Below are 18,835 nucleotides of genomic sequence, written 5' to 3' on the forward strand. Positions count from 1 at the left end.
AGTATCAACACTTGTCCTCCAGAATGAAGCCAGCCAGTAAAAATATTCCAACGGACTGTTACCAGGTATACATTCATTTAAAAAATTCCCAGGAAACAAGCTTTTATTTTGTGCTTTTCTCTTTTGTCATGCAGGTAGGTTTTATTTCCCTTATCATTTTCCCTCTTCAGTTCTTAGAGTAACTGGTATTAATTTTAAAATACACTGTTTACTGAATATGGTAATATCAAATAATTTCCTCACTCCCTCTAGGCTTTTGATGGGTGGTATACCAAAGGAACATTTCATGTAAAGATGGGCTCGATAAAGGACAGAAATGGTATGGACCTAAGAAGCAGAAAATATTAAGAAGAGATGGCAAGAATACACAGAAGAACTGTACAAAAAAGATCTTCACGACCCAGATAATCACAATGGTGTGATCACTCACCTAGAGCCAGACATCCTGGAATGTGAAGTCAAGTGGGCCTTAGAAAGCATCACTACGAACAAAGCTAGTGGAGGTGATGGAATTCCAGTGGAGCTATTTTAAATCCTGAAAGATGATGCTGTGAAAGTGCTGCACTCAATATGCCAGCCAATTTGGAAAACTCAGCAGTGGCCACGGGACTGGAAAAGGTCAGTTTTCATTCCAATCCCAAAGAAAGGCAATGCCAAAGAATGCTCAAACTACCACACAATTGCACTCATCTCACACACTAGTAAAGTAATGCTCAAAATTCTCCAAGCCAGGCTTCAGCAATATGTGAACCGTGAACTTCCAGATGTTCAAGCTGGTTTTAGAAAAGGCAGAGGAACCAGAGATCAAATTGCCAACATCCGCTGGATCATGGAAAAAGCAAGAGAGTTCCAGAAAAACATCTATTTCTGCTTTATTAACTATGCCAAAGCCTTTGACTGTGTGGATCACAATCAACTGTGGAAAATTCTGAAAGAGACGGGAATACCAGACCACCTGATCTGCCTCTTGAGAAATTTGTATGCAGGTCAGGAAGCAACAGTTAGAACTGGACATGGAACAACAGACTGGTTCCAAACAGGAAAAGGAGTTCGTCAAGGCTGTATATTGTCACCCTGTTTATTTAACTTATATGCAGAGTACTTAATGAGAAACGCTGGACTGGAAGAAATACAAGCTGGAATCAAGATTGCCGGGAGAAATATCAATAACCTCAGATATGCAGATGACACCACCCTTATGGCAGAAAGTGAAGAGGAACTCAAAAGCCTCTTGATGAAGGTGAAAGTGGAGAGTGAAAAAGTTGGCTTAAAGCTCAACATTCAGAAAACGAAGATCATGGCATGCGGTCCCGTCACTTCATGGGAAATAGATGGGGAAACAGTGGAAACAGTGTCAGACTTTATTTTTCTGGGCTCCAAAATCACTGCAGATGGTGACTGCAGCCATGAAATTAAAAGACGCTTACTCCCTGGAAGGAAAATTATGACCAACCTAGATCACATATTCAAAACCAGAGACGTTACTTTGCCAACAAAGGTTCATCTGGTCAAGGCTATGGTTTTTCCTGTGGTCATGTATGGATGTGAGAGTTGGACTGTGAAGGCTGAGCACTGAAGAATTGATGCTTCTGAACTGTGGTGTTGGAGAAGACTCTTGAGAGTCCCTTGGACTGCAAGGAGATCCAGCCAGTCCATTCTAAAGGAGATCAGCCCTGGGATTTCTTTAGAAGGAATGATGCTAAAGCTGAAACTCCAGTACTTTGGCTACCTCATGCGAGGAGTTGACTCATTGGAAAAGACTCTGATGCTGGGAGGGATTGGGGGCAGGAGGAGACGGGGATGACAGAGGATGAGATGGCTGGATGGCATCACTGACTCGATGGATATGAGTCTCAGTGAACTCCGGGAGTTGGTGATGGACAGGGAGGCCTGGTGTGCTGTGATTCATGGGGTCGCAAAGAGTCGGACACGACTGAGCAACTGATCTGATCTGATGTGGTATTTCCAAATACCATTATTTGCAAATGTTGTAAGATAAGTTCTTTAGCACTAAGATTATCACTTACTTTGACCAGAGTTGAAATTAATGGCTTTCTCCATGTTTAAGGAACACATGCACTTATCCATAAATAAATTATAGTTGAAAACAATGAATGCTTTTTTTAGTACCTGCACATATTTTTTAGTATTAAAAATACCAAGGATTCTTATGACAATGATAAAGCTCCACTTTTCCTGGCTGTAAGTTAGCCAGGCTAGAAATTTAGAAAGTATGCACACTATCTGGGGCCTGGAAGAAGGTTTTCTTCCTACTTCTTTACTGTCTATACTGGGTCTTGATCTTTAGTTTCCTTTAGTATATTTTAAAAAGCATTTTCATACCTCTATAACTCTCTTTCCTTGAAATAAGTCTATGAAACCAGTCCATCCTAAAGGAAGTCAACCCTGAATATTCATTGGAAGGACTGACACTGAAGCTGAATCTCCGATGATTTGGCCACCTGATGGGAAGAACTGACTCACTGGAAAAGACCCTGATGTTGGGAGAGACTGAGAGTAGGAGGAGAAGGGGGCGACAGAGGATGAGACGGTTGAATAGCATAACCAACTCAATGAACATGAGTTTTGAGCAAACTCCAAGAGGTAATAAAGGACAAGGGAGCCTGGCACGCTGCAGTCCATGGGGTCACAAAGAGTCTGACTCGACTTAGCGAGCAAATAAAAACAACAATGAAACACTTTGAGCAGCTGTGAACACTGGTTTACAGAGCAGGACACAGAAGCCTGGGGAAGGGGGTGGGCTATCCTCAGGGGACGTAGTCAGCAGGTGACCGGGCCTCTTCTGGCCCCAGACTTCCGGCCCCTCCCCAGTGTGTGGCTCCCCGAGGGCCCAGAGGAGGCGGGGCCGTGACCCCCTCTCCTGAACACCCTTTAGGCTGCTGGGATACAGAGCATGTGAGTATGTGCTACCCAATTCTCATAAACCCTTTGAATCTGTGTGAAATATCACCCTCTTTTTCATTGCACGTAAATACACCTGGACCAGGTACAGTCAGAGTCTACCTGGTTTATCAGCAGGTCTCAAAGCACCAGACTAAGTTTAATTGACTAACTCATTAAAAGCAAAAGGAAATGTATTCTAAAAGGCACTTAAAATGTTAGTGGAAGCGTTAGTTGCTTAGTTGTGTCTAACTCTTTGAGACTCCATGGACTGAAGCCCACCAGGCTCCTCTGCCCATGGGATTCTCCAGGCAAGAATACTGGAATGGGTAGCCATTCCCTTCTCCTCAGGATCTCCTGACCCAGGTATCGAATCCAGTTCTCCCGCCTTGCAGGCAATTTTAGCTGGCTTTCAGTGCAAAGTTTTCTACTCTCCATTTAATTAAAGTACGTAATTGTATGTTTAAAGGGTGTGTATGGAGGGGGGAAGGTTTGTCCATAGAAAACTGAAAATTTTAGCGATAAAAGTCATAGGAAGTTAAGGATTCTTTAAAGATTAAACACAACAGAATACATAGTGAATTTTAAGAAATTTAAATTGAAGTAAAAATCTGCTTTATACTAAGGAAGAAAATACTTAACAGAACTCTGAATAATTTCTCGGGAGCATTTTGTAATTTTCATGCCTTCAGGCAATCCATCCAAACAAATCTATCTTTTCCATAACCTAAAAAAAAGGATGGATTACCCACAATGCCCCCAAGATGTAACCATGTGCATAATAACCATATTATTCTTATTCAGTTTTCTGCCATAAATTCGATGTCCTTCAGCAGACACAAAAGATTTAAATGAAAATCTCTAAACTGCTTCAGTGTGTTTTCAGTGTATGGAATTCAAACCTGTTGAGTGTGATTTCTCAACATGCATGTCATTCTCTACAAATCCTAAAACTCATTAAACTATGGAACCAGGACCTGGTGGTCTGATGGACTCTCATCTCCTGTGAAGGCTTCCAAAATGGGCAGAGGGGGGCAGGGCAGAGCTCATGAGTCCCCAAGCCAGCGATGGCCTGATGGAGAGCAGTCCCAGGGAATTAGATGCAGGAATGAATGACAGGAAGCCCCCCAGGCCATGGGGCAGTCCCAGCTCTCTGCTCCTTGTCTATACACGCAGAACACTTGCCCCTCCTGCCCATGTCCCTAAAGCGGTTGGCCTCGGCCTGGCCCAGACCACTCAGCTCAGTAGACACTTCAGACGAATGACATTCAGAAGAGACATCAAACTCCTTACAGGGCTTTCAAGGTATGGCCACACCTGCCACTCACCTCCCGGCTCCTGGCCCTCACCTCTGCACTCCAGTGCCTTCACCTCCCTGTGGTTCCACCACACACCTGCAGGCTGGGCTTCTTCCCAGAAGCCACCTAGCTGTCTGTCCTGTGCATCTGTTAGGGGAAGCACACTGACTGAAACCGCCCACCCTGGCCAGACACCATAGAAACCATTTGCATGAGTTGTTTTATGACAGGAAGTCCTGGTAAGGAACATGGAACTAATGAGCCACTACCAACCAGAAGAGTTCAGGAAAGGTCAAAAGGAGACACCACATGTCCAACCACCTACCAGAATCCTTCTCTCTGGCATCCATCTTGGCTGAACAAGGCATGTACCACCAGGAAGGACCCTGAGTCAGAATGACTGGCTAAAAACAACCCAGAAACTAATCCCATCACCATAAAACCCAAGACTGTGAGCCACGTGGCAGAGCTGTTCTCTTGGGTTCTCTTACCCTACTGCTCTCCACCCAGGTGCCCCTTCCCAATAAAATCTCTTGCTTTGTCAGCACATGCTGACACTGCTCCTTGGACAGTTCATTTCCAACAATTCTTATTAGACAAGAACCCAGTTTTGGGCCCTGGAAGGGGTCCTCCTTCCTGCAACACATCTGTCCAAGCATCTGTCTTCAGGACACTTACTGCGAGGGCAGGCCTGTGCCCCTCTCAGCCTCCACCCCTGAGGCTGCTGAACATGCATCCTTTTCTGCTTATCCTCTCCTCCCCTCTGGAATGAAAGCCCCATGAGGACAGAGAGGATTTATTTTATTCAAAGCTCTATCCTCAGGGTCTGTACACAGTAAGGGCTTGATAAATTGATGAGCATGGGGCTTGTCACAGGCTCATGAGATCCAGCAATCTCAGGGGACCCTGCCACCAGCCTTGGGGGTGGATCCCAGAGGACACCCCAAGCTGCTTCCTGAGAATAAAACAACTATATGGTGACTCCAGACATTGCCATGGTCATCTGGAGTCTAAGACCCAAGCAGGAGACCTTATATTAATACAAAAGAGTGTTGGTCAAGGGAACGGGCTCACCAGCATCGCAACCTGTGAACTGTCCCCTCGCTAGCTCTCAGCAGATAAGAAAGGTTTCAGCCACGTCTGCCAGACCCAGTTCCTCTTGCCTAAAGAGGTATGCTATTGGAGAAGACTCTTGAGAGTCCCTTGAACTGCAAGAAGATCTAACCAGTCCATCCTAAAGGAACTCAACCCTCAATATTCACTGGAAGGACTGATGCTGACGCTGAAACTCCAATACTTTGGCCACCTGACACGAAGAACTGACTCATTTGAAAAGACCCTGATGCTGGGAAAGATTGAAGGCAGGAGGAGAAGGGGATGACAGAGGATGAGATGTTTGTATGGCATCACTGACTCAATGGACATGAGTCTGAGTAAACTCCAGGACTTGGTGATAGCCAGGGAGGCCTGGCGTGCTGCAGTCCATAGGCTCGTAAAGAGTTGAACACGACTGACCGACAGAACTGAACTGAACTGAGATAGGAGACTAAGACAAAATTTTTAACTCCCATCCAGAGAAAATAGTGAAGGACTTCCTTGGTGGTCCAGTGGTTAAGGGTCCACCTGCCAATGCAGGGGACATGGGTTTGATCCCTGGTCTGAGAAAATCCCACATGCCCTGTGCCGCAACTACTGAGTCTGAGCTCTACAGCCCCCGAGCCACAACTACTGAGCCCACGTGCTCTACAGCCTGTGCTCTGCAATGAGAGAAGCCACTGAGATTGTTACAGCCAAACCCTCCAGGAAACAAACTCACTCAGAAGGACAGCGTGGATAGTGGAGTGCAGTTTATTACACCAGCTGGTCCGAGGCAGACTTTCCTCTTTAGCCAGGGACCCCGACCAACTTTTGTGAAAACCTTATATACCTTACATGTACTACTCAAGCCCACACCCCCAAATTCCTTAAACCTAGCCTGGAAAGTGTTAAAGGGAGATACAATTAGGTTACAGCCATGTTTCATAATCAGAAGAGTCAGCTGATTATACATTGTAGATTACACCAATGGGTGCCATAAAGATTATAAAGGTGATTGACTACATAGGGGATTATTACATTCTTTTTGGCGATGGGAAATATTGGTACGGAATCGTGTTTATCAGTTTGGCCGTAGGTATGTTATCCCCATGGCCACCAGGCACATAGTCCAAAATTCACTGAAAGTGCAAGATAGAGTTTCCTTCATTTTCAAGATGGAGTTAGCTCGGCCTGTTCCTTTCCTCCTTCATGATGAGAAGCCCACACACTTCAACCAGAGAGTGGCTTCCTCTTGCCACAACTAGAGAAAGCCCGTGAGCAGCAACAAAGATCCAATGCATCCAAAATTTAAAAAATAAAAATTTTTTAAAATAATGAAATTTTTCTCTTTTGGAGTTCCCTGCTTGCTGTGATTTCTGCTTGAAACAAATGATATACAGTGAATCAAGGTTCCTTACTGTGCAGCATCACTGATTAAGGGAAATGTTTTAACGTAATTTAAACATTAGTTTCTTCATTCCTTATAAAGCTTAATAAACTTCATGTAAGATAAAATGTTCTTGTAAGATTTTATTTCTGCCCTACATACCTCAGAATACTTGACCCAAATGATCACTGATGCTTTTAAAGACATTTTTTATTTCTAAGAGTGATATCTTTGTAGTCTTATGGCTCTTTGGGATCAAATTTTCATTTTGAAAATCAATTCACACAGGCTTTCTTATTAGTATTTCATAAATCATTGTTAAGATAAAGCTGACTGCCTTTCCCTCCTACTTACCCTGAGGGATGTATAAGTCATGTTTGGTTTTCTCACACCACCCCACTGGATGGACGTCAGGGAAGCCAACATTGGTCCAAAAATCGTAGCAGCTTAAATAACCATCTAAACGAAGCCTTAGATGGTAACCACACACCTGTAAAACAGAATGTTTACAATCTTTGAGTCATGCATTTGAAGTGTACACAAAATCAGCATTTCCGTTTACTCCGTCGACACCATCAACATATATGAACCAATTGTTACCAAAATTGCTTATGTTAGAGAACAAATTCATAGATGACATCTGGATAAGACTAAATGCGGACAAACTAGACGCTATCTTTCAAGTCTAAGATTTTTTCTGCAAGAAAATTATCTTTTTACTCAGTCTAGGACTCTGAGATCAATTTACATATCCATTGATCAACAAGTTATTTATTCAATGACATTCAATACCTATCAAATATTCCTTTCAGAAACCCCATCTCCTGCTGCCTGATTTAGATTCACATCCGAAGACATTGAAGTACCAAGCAAAAACCAACATGGGGATGATCTTACTTCAACTCTGACATATGCATCCAGCACACTCAACAAAGAAAATAATAATACAGTCTGGAAAACACACCTCCTATAAATGCTATACAAGTTTAATAACTGTAATCAATCAGCAAATTAAGTGAATAGTGTTTTTGATGTTTGATGTTATTCAAAATACTGAGGTCTTTTATCAATTTGCTAACAAAATATTTAGTAAATATTGTATTTTATAAGTCATTTACTTTTATCAATGGCTCTTAACCCTATATAGTTTTCATAAAATTCATGTATGTATGCAAATGCATAATTCATAAGCATGGATATTTTTCATATACATTTCTCATTAGTGCAGATAAAACCTGAATAACTATGTCTCTTTTAACAGAAAAAAGCAACACTGTGGGATTCAGGGATTTCACCAACCTCAGGTGAAAACTATTACCAATTAAATTAAGTAAGAGTAACCATTAGTGAGGAGGGACTTACTAAAAAATTATAATCTTCAGAGAAGGAAAAAAAATCATTAAAAAACATATTTCACCCATCACTGAATAAAATGAATCCATAATGTATTGGAACTTGTTTATAACACAAAGCACTGAAATTTGTCATTCTCTATAAAATTCTCCTCTGTCATTACAATTAGCCTAACAGTAACATCATCTCTTCGGAGAAGGCAATGGCACCCCACTCCAGTACTCTTGCCTGGAAAATCCCATGGATGGAGGAGCCTGGTGGGCTGCAGTCCATGGGGTCGCTGAGGGTCGGATACGACTGAGCGACTTCACTTTCACTTTTCACTTTCATGCATTGCAGAAGGAAATGGCAACCCACTCCAGTGTTCTTGCCTGGAGAATCCCAGGGACAGGGGAGCCTGGTGGGCTGCCGTCTGTGGGGTCACACAGAGTCGGACACGACTGAAGTGACTTAGCAGCAGCAGCAGCAGCAACATTATCTCTTACCTCAGCTACAGAGAGCACACAAAATACAGATGGATGTTGGTGGTTGATGCCTTCCAATCTTATTCCAGCCTAAAAGCCATTTTCTTGCTCTGGAAAGGGCTGGTCCTGTGAAATTTCACAACATAATAATATCAGTCACTGAAATAGCTCCACAGTCTGATGTTAAAACACTTAGTGTGGCTCTGCACACACTCACACAAGCCTGGAAGCTCAGTAACACAAGTATTAAGAAAGAAGGCTGCTCTAACAGATTTTGCCCTCAAAGATGGCATGGTCACTTGTACATGCTTTAAAATATTCCATCTGCCAAAGTCTATGCCCCATGAACACCCCATTTATTTCATTTGCCCCTTTTCCTTAATGATTTGAAGGACAGTCTCCTGAGCTCTGGTAACAATCTTTTGCTGAGTGTGTTAGTCTTTAGGTCCTGTTTCACTCTTTGCGGCCCCACGGACTATATATAGTCCTCCAGGCTCCTCTGTCCATGGGATTTCCAGGTAGCCATTCCCTTCTCCAGGGGATCTTCCTGGCCCAGGGATCAAACAAAGTCTCCTGAATTACAAGTGGATTATTTACCATCTGAGCCACCAGGGATTATAATGGTTACTTATCCCCAGTCTGTGACTTGGCTCTTCATTTTGTATATGATAACTTTGTGGAGAATTTCATTTTAATGTAATATATAAATTATGTCCTATGTTGTTGGCACATCTAGCCTATGAAATCCTTTGTAACAGTGAAGTTAAATGAATATTCTCCCAGTGTAATTTTAAACCTTTGTTCTTTCTATTTAAATCTATAATGCCACAGTATAGATTTTTTTTCTAGAGTGTGGTAGAGCTCTATTTTTTCATATGGAAAACAAATTATTATTTTTTAAAAAACTTTTTGAATAGTCTATACTTTCATTGGTCTGCAAAATTTCCTCTATTATATCATGTTCCTACATGCCTGGGTCTTTTCCTGGCCTTTTAATCCTATTTATTGGCATATTTATCTACATCGCAGTGTCTTCATTGCTTATAATGAGTCTATCTGGAGAGCAATCTGTATCTGATTAAGTTTTCTAATTTAGGAACTTGTTCCCTCTCATTTAATCTAATCATTTCTTTGTCCAAGATGTTTTTCAAAATTTTCACATAGACTTCATCGTATTTATTTCTGTGTACCTTTTATACTTGTTGCTATTGTAAAAGGGATTTATTTTTATAGAAGACTTTCTCATTCATTCCCATTTATTATTATTTTCTTCAGTATAGGTCTTGTTTACCATAGTCTTGCTGAATGATTAACAGCTTTTGAGCAGTTTTGAGATGATTCAGCATTATTGGTTTATTCTTAATTGAGAATAAACTTGTAAATATACTAATGGAAATGATGATTAAAATCTAGTACTGTTAGACCTAGAGCTGCTTTTTAATCATGATTAATGACTTATATGCAGAGTACATCATGAGAAATGCTGGGCTGGAAGAAGCACAAACTGGAATCAAGATTGCTGGCAGAAATATCAATAACCTCACATATGCAGATGACACCACCCTTATGGCAGAAAGCAAAGAACTAAAGAGCCTCTTGATGAAAGTTAAAGAGGAGAGTGAAAAAGTTGGCTTAAAACTCAACATTCAGAAAACTAAGATCATGGCATCTGGTCCCATCACTTCATGGCAAATAGATGGGGAAACAGTGGAAACAGTGTCAGACTTTATTTTTCTGGGCTCCAAAATCACTGCAGATGGTGACTGCAGCTATGAAATTAAAAGACGCTTACTCCTTGAAAGGAAAGTTATGACCAACCTAGATAGCATATTCAAAAGCAGAGACATTACTTTGCCAACAAAGGTCCGTCTAGTCAAGGCTATCATTTTTCCAGTGGTCATGTATAGATGTGAGCATTGGACTGTAAAGAAAGCTGAGCACCAAAGAATTGATGCTTTTGAACTGTGGTGTTGGAGAAGACTCTTGAGAGTCCCTTGGCCTGCAAGGAGATCCAACCAGTCCATCCTGAAGGAGATCAGTCCTGGGTGTTCATTGGAAGGACTGATGCTGAAGCTGAAACTCCAATATTTTGGCCACCTCATGCGAAGAGTTGACTCATTGGAAAAGACCCTGATGCTGGGAGGGATTGGGGGCAGGAGTAGAAAGGGTCGACAGAGGATGAGATGGCTGGATGGCATCACCGACTCGATGGACCTGAGTTTGGGTGGACTCCGAGAGTTGGTGATGGACAGGGAAGCCTGGCATGCTACAATTCATGGGGTCAAAAATAGTCAGATATGACTGAGCAACTGAACTGAACTGAACTGAATGACTATTTAACATACAAATGCCTATTTTTCGGGTAAAATTTACTTGAGAAAAACCTTTTCATTTGGAAATAATGTCAAACATAAAGAAAGGTTTCAAGAACAAAACAGTACAGAGAACAGAATAGCCTCTGTCTAGATTTATTGTTAACATTCCACCTCATTTGCTTGCCCCCAATCAAGTGTCTATATGTACACAGGTATAGGTAGATACAGAAATATGTGTACATATGATTTTTTTAATCATTTGGGCTCTCTTTACCCCTAAATACTAAAAATTTTCCCTAAGAGCAGTTTATTTTCCCCAAGAATAGGAAGGCTCTCTTGGTAACAATAGCTCAGTTATAAACATCTCTAAATTTAACATTATTCAATACTTTAATCTTCCACTCATGTTCCATTTTTCCAATTTATCCAACAATGCACTTCATAGTATTTTCCCCTCCCAAGCAGGATTCAGTTTAAGGTCAGATATTAAATTTAACTGACATGTGCCTTTAGTCTCCCTCAATCTGGAACATATTCCATAGCCTTTATCTCTTATAACATTAACATTTCTAAAGAATATAGTCTTTTCCCTGCCTTATTTTTGAAAACAAAGTTCTCCGCTTTGGATTTGTCTGATGTTTCCTTGTGATTAGATTCAGGTTATGAATGTTTTTTGCCAGCATTTGACATGAGTGATGATGTGTCTTCCCAGGATATGCCAACTGGATCTATATGGTGTTCCTGGGTCCACTGGTGATGATAATTTTGATCACACAATTATAGTATTCTCCAATTCCTTTACTACAGTTATATACAAAATACATTAGTTCAGTTCAGTTCAGTCGCTCAGTCATGTCCGACTCTTTGCAACCCCATGGACTGCAGCACACCAGGCCTCCCTGTCCATCACCAACTCCTGGAGTTTATTCAAACTCATGTCTATTGAGTCAGTGATGCCATCCAACCATCTCATCCTCTGTCATCCCCTTCTCCTCCCGCCTTCAATCTTTCCCAGAATCAGGGTCTTTTCAAATGAGTCAGCTCTTGGCATCAGGTGGCCAAGGTATTGGAGTTTCAGCTTCAGCATCAGTCCTTCCAATGAATATTCAGGGTTGATTTCCTTTAGGATGGACTGGTTGGATCTCCTTGCTGTCCAATGGACTCTCAAGAGTCTTCTCCAACACCACAGTTCAAAAGCCTCAATTCTTCAGCACTCAGCTTTCTTTATAGTCCAACTCTCACATCCATACATGACTACTGGAAAAACCATAGCTTTGACTTGATGGACTTTTGTTGGCAAAGTAATGTCTCTGCTTTTTAATATGCTGTCTAGGTATACAAAATACATACATGAATAGACATTTACATATGTATATGAAAATGTTAGTTGCTCAGTCATGTCCAACTCTTTGTGACCCCATGGACTGTAGCCTCAGTTCGTGGATTTCTCCAGGCAAGAACACTGGAGTGGGTTGTCATTTCCTTCTCCAGGGGATCTTACCAACCCAGGGATCAAACTCAGGTCTCCCACATTGCAGGCAGATTCTTTACCATCTAAGTCACCAGGGAAGCCCATGTATGTGTGTATACACACACACACACACATACACAATAAATCATAAGTTCAAAAAGATCCATCTTATTCCTACCCATCCCCAAAGGGCTCTTTCTTTTTCTATGTTCGTGTTCCTCCTCTAACAAGGTACCATGCTTACTCATGTACTAAATCCTACATTGTATCTACTGCAGCTTCAGAACTCTTTCAACCCCAGTCCAGCAAGGAACAAACCCACAACAAAGATTTCAGGATCTGTTGACAATCTTCTCTTCCTGCTCTGCCATCCAGGAATGGGGTACACAGTTAGAAACTCTGTTCATACACTACTTGGATTCATTCTTTCTCTCCTCAACACAGAGAAGACAGAAATGTGGCTGAGTTCTGTTTATTTCTATTTTCTTTCAGTTCCTAATGATTTATTTTGACTTTTAATACGCAGAATATCAGACTTTCCAAAGTTGAAGCTCTACAAAAAGGGACTCAAAGAAGTATCTATCCACTCCACATCCTATCCCCAACACCATTCTAACCTAACAGGGGACCAACCTCAGTCTTTTAAGGTTTATCCTTTCCAGGTTTCTTCTTTTAAAAATAGCAATCACACTTGTTTTTTTCCTTGTTGCCCCCTTCCTTCTTATGTAAGAGCACATGATACAGGCTGTTTTGCACTTGGCTTTGTTCCCATCCCAGTGTCCCCTGGAAGCCACCTCATGTCAGGTCGTAGCCACTGTCCACCTTCTCTTTCAAGCTGCACTGTCCTCAACCACTTGTAGCGAACATCGCTTACTCAACCTTCTTCCACACACTTGGGTGCATGCCTTTTATACAAGAACGGGGAACTGTTTTTAAAATCTTTATGAATTGGCTTGAAATTCATTGGTAAGAATGTCGTGAAAAACTTTCTTACATTCACAGCTCACTTTACAAGGTTCCAAGGAAAAACTTGAAAGATGATAGAAACCAAAAATGAAATGGCAAGAATGAGTGATTTCTCAGGAATATTTTATTTCTACAAAAATAAATGTCATGTGTGTGTTTAACTCTCCCAGCCTTCTTCTCACTTCTACTCTGTTTCCCAGCAGATTGCACTTAACAAGTTTTGTGTGACTGCCTCCTGTTCATTGCTTTGAAATTTCTCAGTTAACTTCAAAAGCGCCTCGTCCATATACATAGATACATATATACATGCATGCAATACAGCTAAGAAAAGCAAACGGGAAGGAGAGACCTGGGGAGACGATAACAATAAAGCTGGAAGGAAAGTTAAGAAGCTGCAGAAAATGAGAGGACATTTTTCATGTTTCAACAAAACTGAAAGATGCAAAGTTGGGGATGAGAGGAACCAGTTTTATATCATTTATGAATGATAAATCCAAGGCACTGCAGCAAAACAGCTGAGAGCTGGGATGATCAACTTCACTCTTGCCAGCATTTCAAAATGCTCTCTCGGCTGAACATTTGGGAGCTTTATGTGATGTTGCAAAGAAAACAGCAGTATTCAGAGGGTTTCAAACAAAAACCAAACCGGTCATTTTAAGAATCTGAAAGGCTTACTTCTTTCTGTATAATAGGCTCTAGGTTCATCCACCTGACCTAGAAAGGTGGACTGGAGGGAGGGGAGGGGGGCTCAAAAGGGAGGTGATACATGTATAATTATGGCTGATTTGTATTGTACAGCAAAAACCAACACAACATTGTAAAGCAATTTTCCTCCAATTAAAAAATATTTTTTTAATTAAAAAAAGAATCCAAAAGGCAATGTTTACTGAGAAATATCATTGCCTGTCAACAATCTCTTTCCTGTGGGATGGTTTACATGGCAGATAAAGATGTTTTTCCTTTCTAAAAATCTTACATTTTATGAACATAATTGTTAGCTGTGCTTATAAAATTATACTTTACAATGAAAAAAGGGAACTGGAAGCACAGGCTTAAAGCAAACAATTAACCAGTTAAATTCAGTCATAAAAAACCACAGGGTTTGTGGACCTGAAAAAATACTTTTACAGATAAATCAAACTCAAGCCCAGAGAAGTTAAGAGACTTTCTCAAGGTCATACCAGTTTAGTGGGCAAAGTACAAGTAAGGACATAAGTCTTCTGAAAACCTGCCAACTGTTTGTTCCACTCCGGGGACAGAAGTGGCAACAAAACGCAAAACAAAAGCCGGCTCGGGGTCATGGAAGGATTCAAGGACATTTCCGAGGAAGCCACGTGCTCCTGGGTACAGAAGGAACGTTGTTTTGTCTTGCCGTTTTTTCTCAGAACAGTTGCAAAATAACGCTTTCTAGTATGAAAGTGACAGATTTTGTCACTGATGGAGAAGAAGGATTATTCAAAGTTCCACACCTCATATCTAAAGTAGGCACAAATGACATACTATTATTTAAAAACAAAACGAGTCAGGGGATTAGAAAACAACAAACAGAAAGAAAACACAATGCCTTGATAAAATCAGATGGGCTGCTGGCAAAATTTCTTAATGAAATGCAATCATTTTTACGGGAGCATGGTAGCAGGTCTTTGCTCCCCGGGTGGACACAGTCACAAGTATACGGCAGGAACAGCTCTTGGACGGTGGGTAGATACATCTGTTTATCACTGAGAATACCACTGCACGAGCAAAGAGAGGATTCAGTACACAGACTGCAGAAGGAAGGGCGGAGCTCACCAGCACCAGCAGGGCATCAGTGAGATGCCCACCCCTAGAAGGGCGCCAGTATGCCAAGTGGACAACTTCATCCGAACGTCAGCAGACATTCCATATTAGTCACAGGAGAGAGCTGGCAGCCAACAGTGCTTCCCTGATCATACTTCAATACAGAAAGAAATGGGAGAAACTGGACATGAATGGAGCCACAGCCACCAAGGCACATGTTTTTAGGGAGCTGGAGGAGGGCTGAGCCCTACAGTTTCCAACCTCCACATGAGGACTGTCGGGGGAAAGAGGTTCCTGAGGATTTTACAAGCAGATGATAAAAACAAAATTCCTTATGACACCAAAGACCAGTGCCACGAGTTCAGTGTCCTTGTTAAATGGTTTATCTCAGCAACACCTTCAAAATCTTAAACCATCTCGACGTGTATCTCCAGGGCTGAAATGTAACAATTGTAAATATGGAAGGTGAGCTGTCAGGAAGTCTTATGTAGGCAAATTGTGATATAAACAACTTGATCACAGAGAATTTAGCTTTTCGTCAACATGTGACGATTTTCTTTACTCAGTGAGGAAAGAAATCAATCATGCTATTGATAAAGAACATTATTGAAATACTGCAGAAGGGAGTGTTGCAGGTGCTGAAGAAGATTCTTGAGAGTCCCTTGGATTACAAGGAGATCAAACAAGTCAATCCTAAAGGAAATCAACCCTAAATATTCACTGGAAGGACTGATGCTGAAGCTGAAGCACCAATAGTTTGGCCACGGGATGTGAAGATCCGACTCACGGGAAAAGACCCTGATGCTGGGAAAGACTGAGAGCGGGAGGAGAAGGGGATGACAGAGGATGAGATGGTTGGATGGCATCACCAACTCGATGGACATGAGTCTGAGAAAACTCTGGGAGATGGTGAAGGACAGGGAAGCCTGGCGTGCTGCAGTCCACAGGGTCGCACAGTTGGACAAGACTGAGTGACTGAACGACAACAAAGAAGGGAGCATGAAAAAAACATGTTCCTGGAACAAATGTGATCAAAGAAGAAGTTGCAAATGCATCTGAGTGTCCTCTGAAGTAGAGACTCAACCTGCCAGGCTCTGAGTGTGTTTAAGTGTCAAGACGACATTTGATGAAACAAAATAAATCTGGGTTCAGGTGAGCTCTAAATATCCAGAACAACCCACATGGACCTAAAGAACCATCTTTTGGTATCACAGCCAAAAACCTACCAACAGCTCAGTACAACTTTCCATTAAACAGAAATAAAAATGGAATAACAAGGGTGGTCACTATGGAAGGTCATTCTGAAGGGTTAGAGGTGACACTGAAGGCATCATCATTTTAAAATTTTACTTTATGATTAAAACTTAGGATGAGTTTTGGGATATTGTTAATCAGACATCTGAGTCTGTGCTACATGACCAATAAATGATCCCCAGGTGCCAAGAGTTTGAAAGCAGTGTCGTGGAGAACGGACCCCATCGATAGGAATTTCCTATCTGATCAATCAGCAAAGTAAGGACGCATGGCATCAGGACCCATGATGATCCATCAGGTGAGGAAAATGGAATTATGTTCTGACCACAACAGCACACACAATCATTTCAGATGGAGAGAAAACAGACACAATACAACAGAATTCGGTGCAGCTATTAAACAGTAAGTCACAGATGTGGATCTGCTGAGGCAGCATGAGGCTGTGATGTACTGATAAATACAGAGCAAGCAGCAAACGAGTCACATGCCGTCCATATGGACATTATTCCCAGGTCTCCATACCTATATCTAGGCAGATCCAGGGGTACACACAGCACATTACTTTGAGTGGTTCATCCAGAATGAGGAGAAAGCCTTTTAAACTCTTCTGTCTTGTTAAAATTTGTAAATGGTACCGTAACTTTTTTAAAGAACTGTAACTTTTTTAAAGAGATCAGCACACACACACATAATCAAGTGATAAAGATGCCAGGCAAACAGGCAGGACCCCGGTCACGAGAAGCTTTGTAAGTCTTGTTAAGGACCTTTTGGTTTATCGTTAGTCAATGATGTTCTAGCAAAAGCTTTTAGTCACTAGGAAGAAAAAAAATATTATTGCATTATATTAAGGTCTTTTTAGTGGAAATGTGGAGAATTAATTAGAAAAGTAGCAAGATTAGAAATAGAAAAGATGGTCGAGGAGGCTTTTAAAGAATTTGCCATGGACCATGTACAGCATCTAATTCAGCTCATTTACACCTTAACATCCCCAGTACTGGGACCGTTATCATTCCCACGCCAAACAGGAGGAAACAGAGGCTCAGAGAGGTTCACAAATCTCTCCAGTTGCACAGCTCATCAGTAAAAACGTGGAATTCGAATTCAAACCCTGGTCTGTGCTTACCCGCAAAGTTATATTATATTCTGGAATGATGGGACAGCCTGAACAACAGGGATGAGACCCTCAACCACCTAGAACAAGAGCTGAGGGGAGGAGCAAGGGCCACTCCACACTCGCCTGGGAGGTAAGATGGGTACCAGCCGCTGACTGGCCGGAGGCACAAGATGAGGAAGGCAGGGGGTTTAAACTGACACCCAGGTTTCAGGGTGAAGAGACATCTCCATTCTATAAAGTGCTCAGTATCTACTGAGACCTCCAAGGACCCGATGAACAGCTCACAAAAACTTTACTTCTGTAGCTGCTTTTCAATTCCACCTTTCTGGCACATCACTACAGCTTTCATCTACCTGCCCCCACCCCCACTCCTGAGCACCCTGCGATGACTTTCCTCACCAAGAGATGCCAGCACACGGTGAAAGGTTACGGAACACCTTTCTTGCTTCTTCTTCAAGAAACTATGATTTCCGCCTGAGTGAAGAGGGGAAATTATCAGGAATATTAGAACCCCTTCTGACTTCCTCTTGTTTTAATCACGGAGAAAACGGAGAACTTGAAAAATGCACACATACACTACCCACAGCACACACTCAGGTCCACAGACACACACACTGGTGTTTTGTACTCATTTAGTGTAGCTGTTCTTAACAGCAGGGGTGGTCCACAATGCCTTTGAGGATTCTGGAAATCTGAATTTTATATAAAATTGTGTGTGAAAATGGATATAAACACTTCTCTAAGGAGGCTATCAATAGCTTACATAAGATGTTCAAAGGGGTCTAAGACCCCCGCTCCGGCCCCTGTCAAAAAACGACCCAGAGCAACATGGCCGTCCTTCACAGCAACCTGCCGTTAATCAGCCCACAGACTACATAACTGATTCAGGAGCCTTCACGTAAGCAGAGCACAGCCGTTCATCATGGAGACCCAGGCCAGGCAGCACGACTTGCTTCCGACACTGCTTCTTCAAAGTGACGCCTGTTTCTGCCATTTATTTGTTAGACTAATGGAGAAAAATCATCACCTACATAATTAAACACCACTGCTGCAAAGCTGCCGTGAAGATGGCAGTGACGGATGGCGGATTGTGTATTTTTAAACTCTCATTTTAAAGACTACATCCTTGTTATTTCGAACACTTTTCATAAATTAAGTTTGAATCCCAAACTGCTGTCAAGATTATACTGGGAGGTCTCCTACAAATGGAGAACACAGAATGCCTGGTACCACACAAGTGCACTTCGTAAGTCAGTAAATGGAATTCCTACCGTTTCTTTGCCAATCTCTTCTGTAATCTCAGATGCAGAAATTCTCACTCCCCTGGAGCCCACTGACCTATTCATAATAAGAAATTTGGTGTGTGAGTGTTGTGAGCATGAGTGTCCAGACCCTAACCTAACCACTGACTAAATTATAGTCTCAGAAATGGAAAGAAAGCACAGATCAAAGTGGG

At 41.8% G+C, this 18,835-nt stretch overlaps 1 protein-coding gene across 1 annotated transcript in view; it reads right to left on the reverse strand.

The window, feature by feature from the left end:
* L3MBTL4 (L3MBTL histone methyl-lysine binding protein 4) overlaps positions 1 to 18,835 on the reverse strand; it is a 155,469-nt gene that overhangs the window by 127,416 nt on the left and 9,218 nt on the right. The window contains 3 exon segments of the mRNA XM_059881118.1: positions 3,544 to 3,628; positions 7,018 to 7,153; positions 8,502 to 8,606. Coding sequence (XP_059737101.1) covers positions 3,544 to 3,628; positions 7,018 to 7,153; positions 8,502 to 8,606 — 326 coding nt within the window.

The sequence above is a fragment of the Bos taurus genome, chromosome 24 (genome assembly GCF_002263795.3).
Source record: "Bos taurus isolate L1 Dominette 01449 registration number 42190680 breed Hereford chromosome 24, ARS-UCD2.0, whole genome shotgun sequence".
In the NCBI taxonomy this organism is placed as follows: Eukaryota; Metazoa; Chordata; class Mammalia; order Artiodactyla; family Bovidae; genus Bos; species Bos taurus.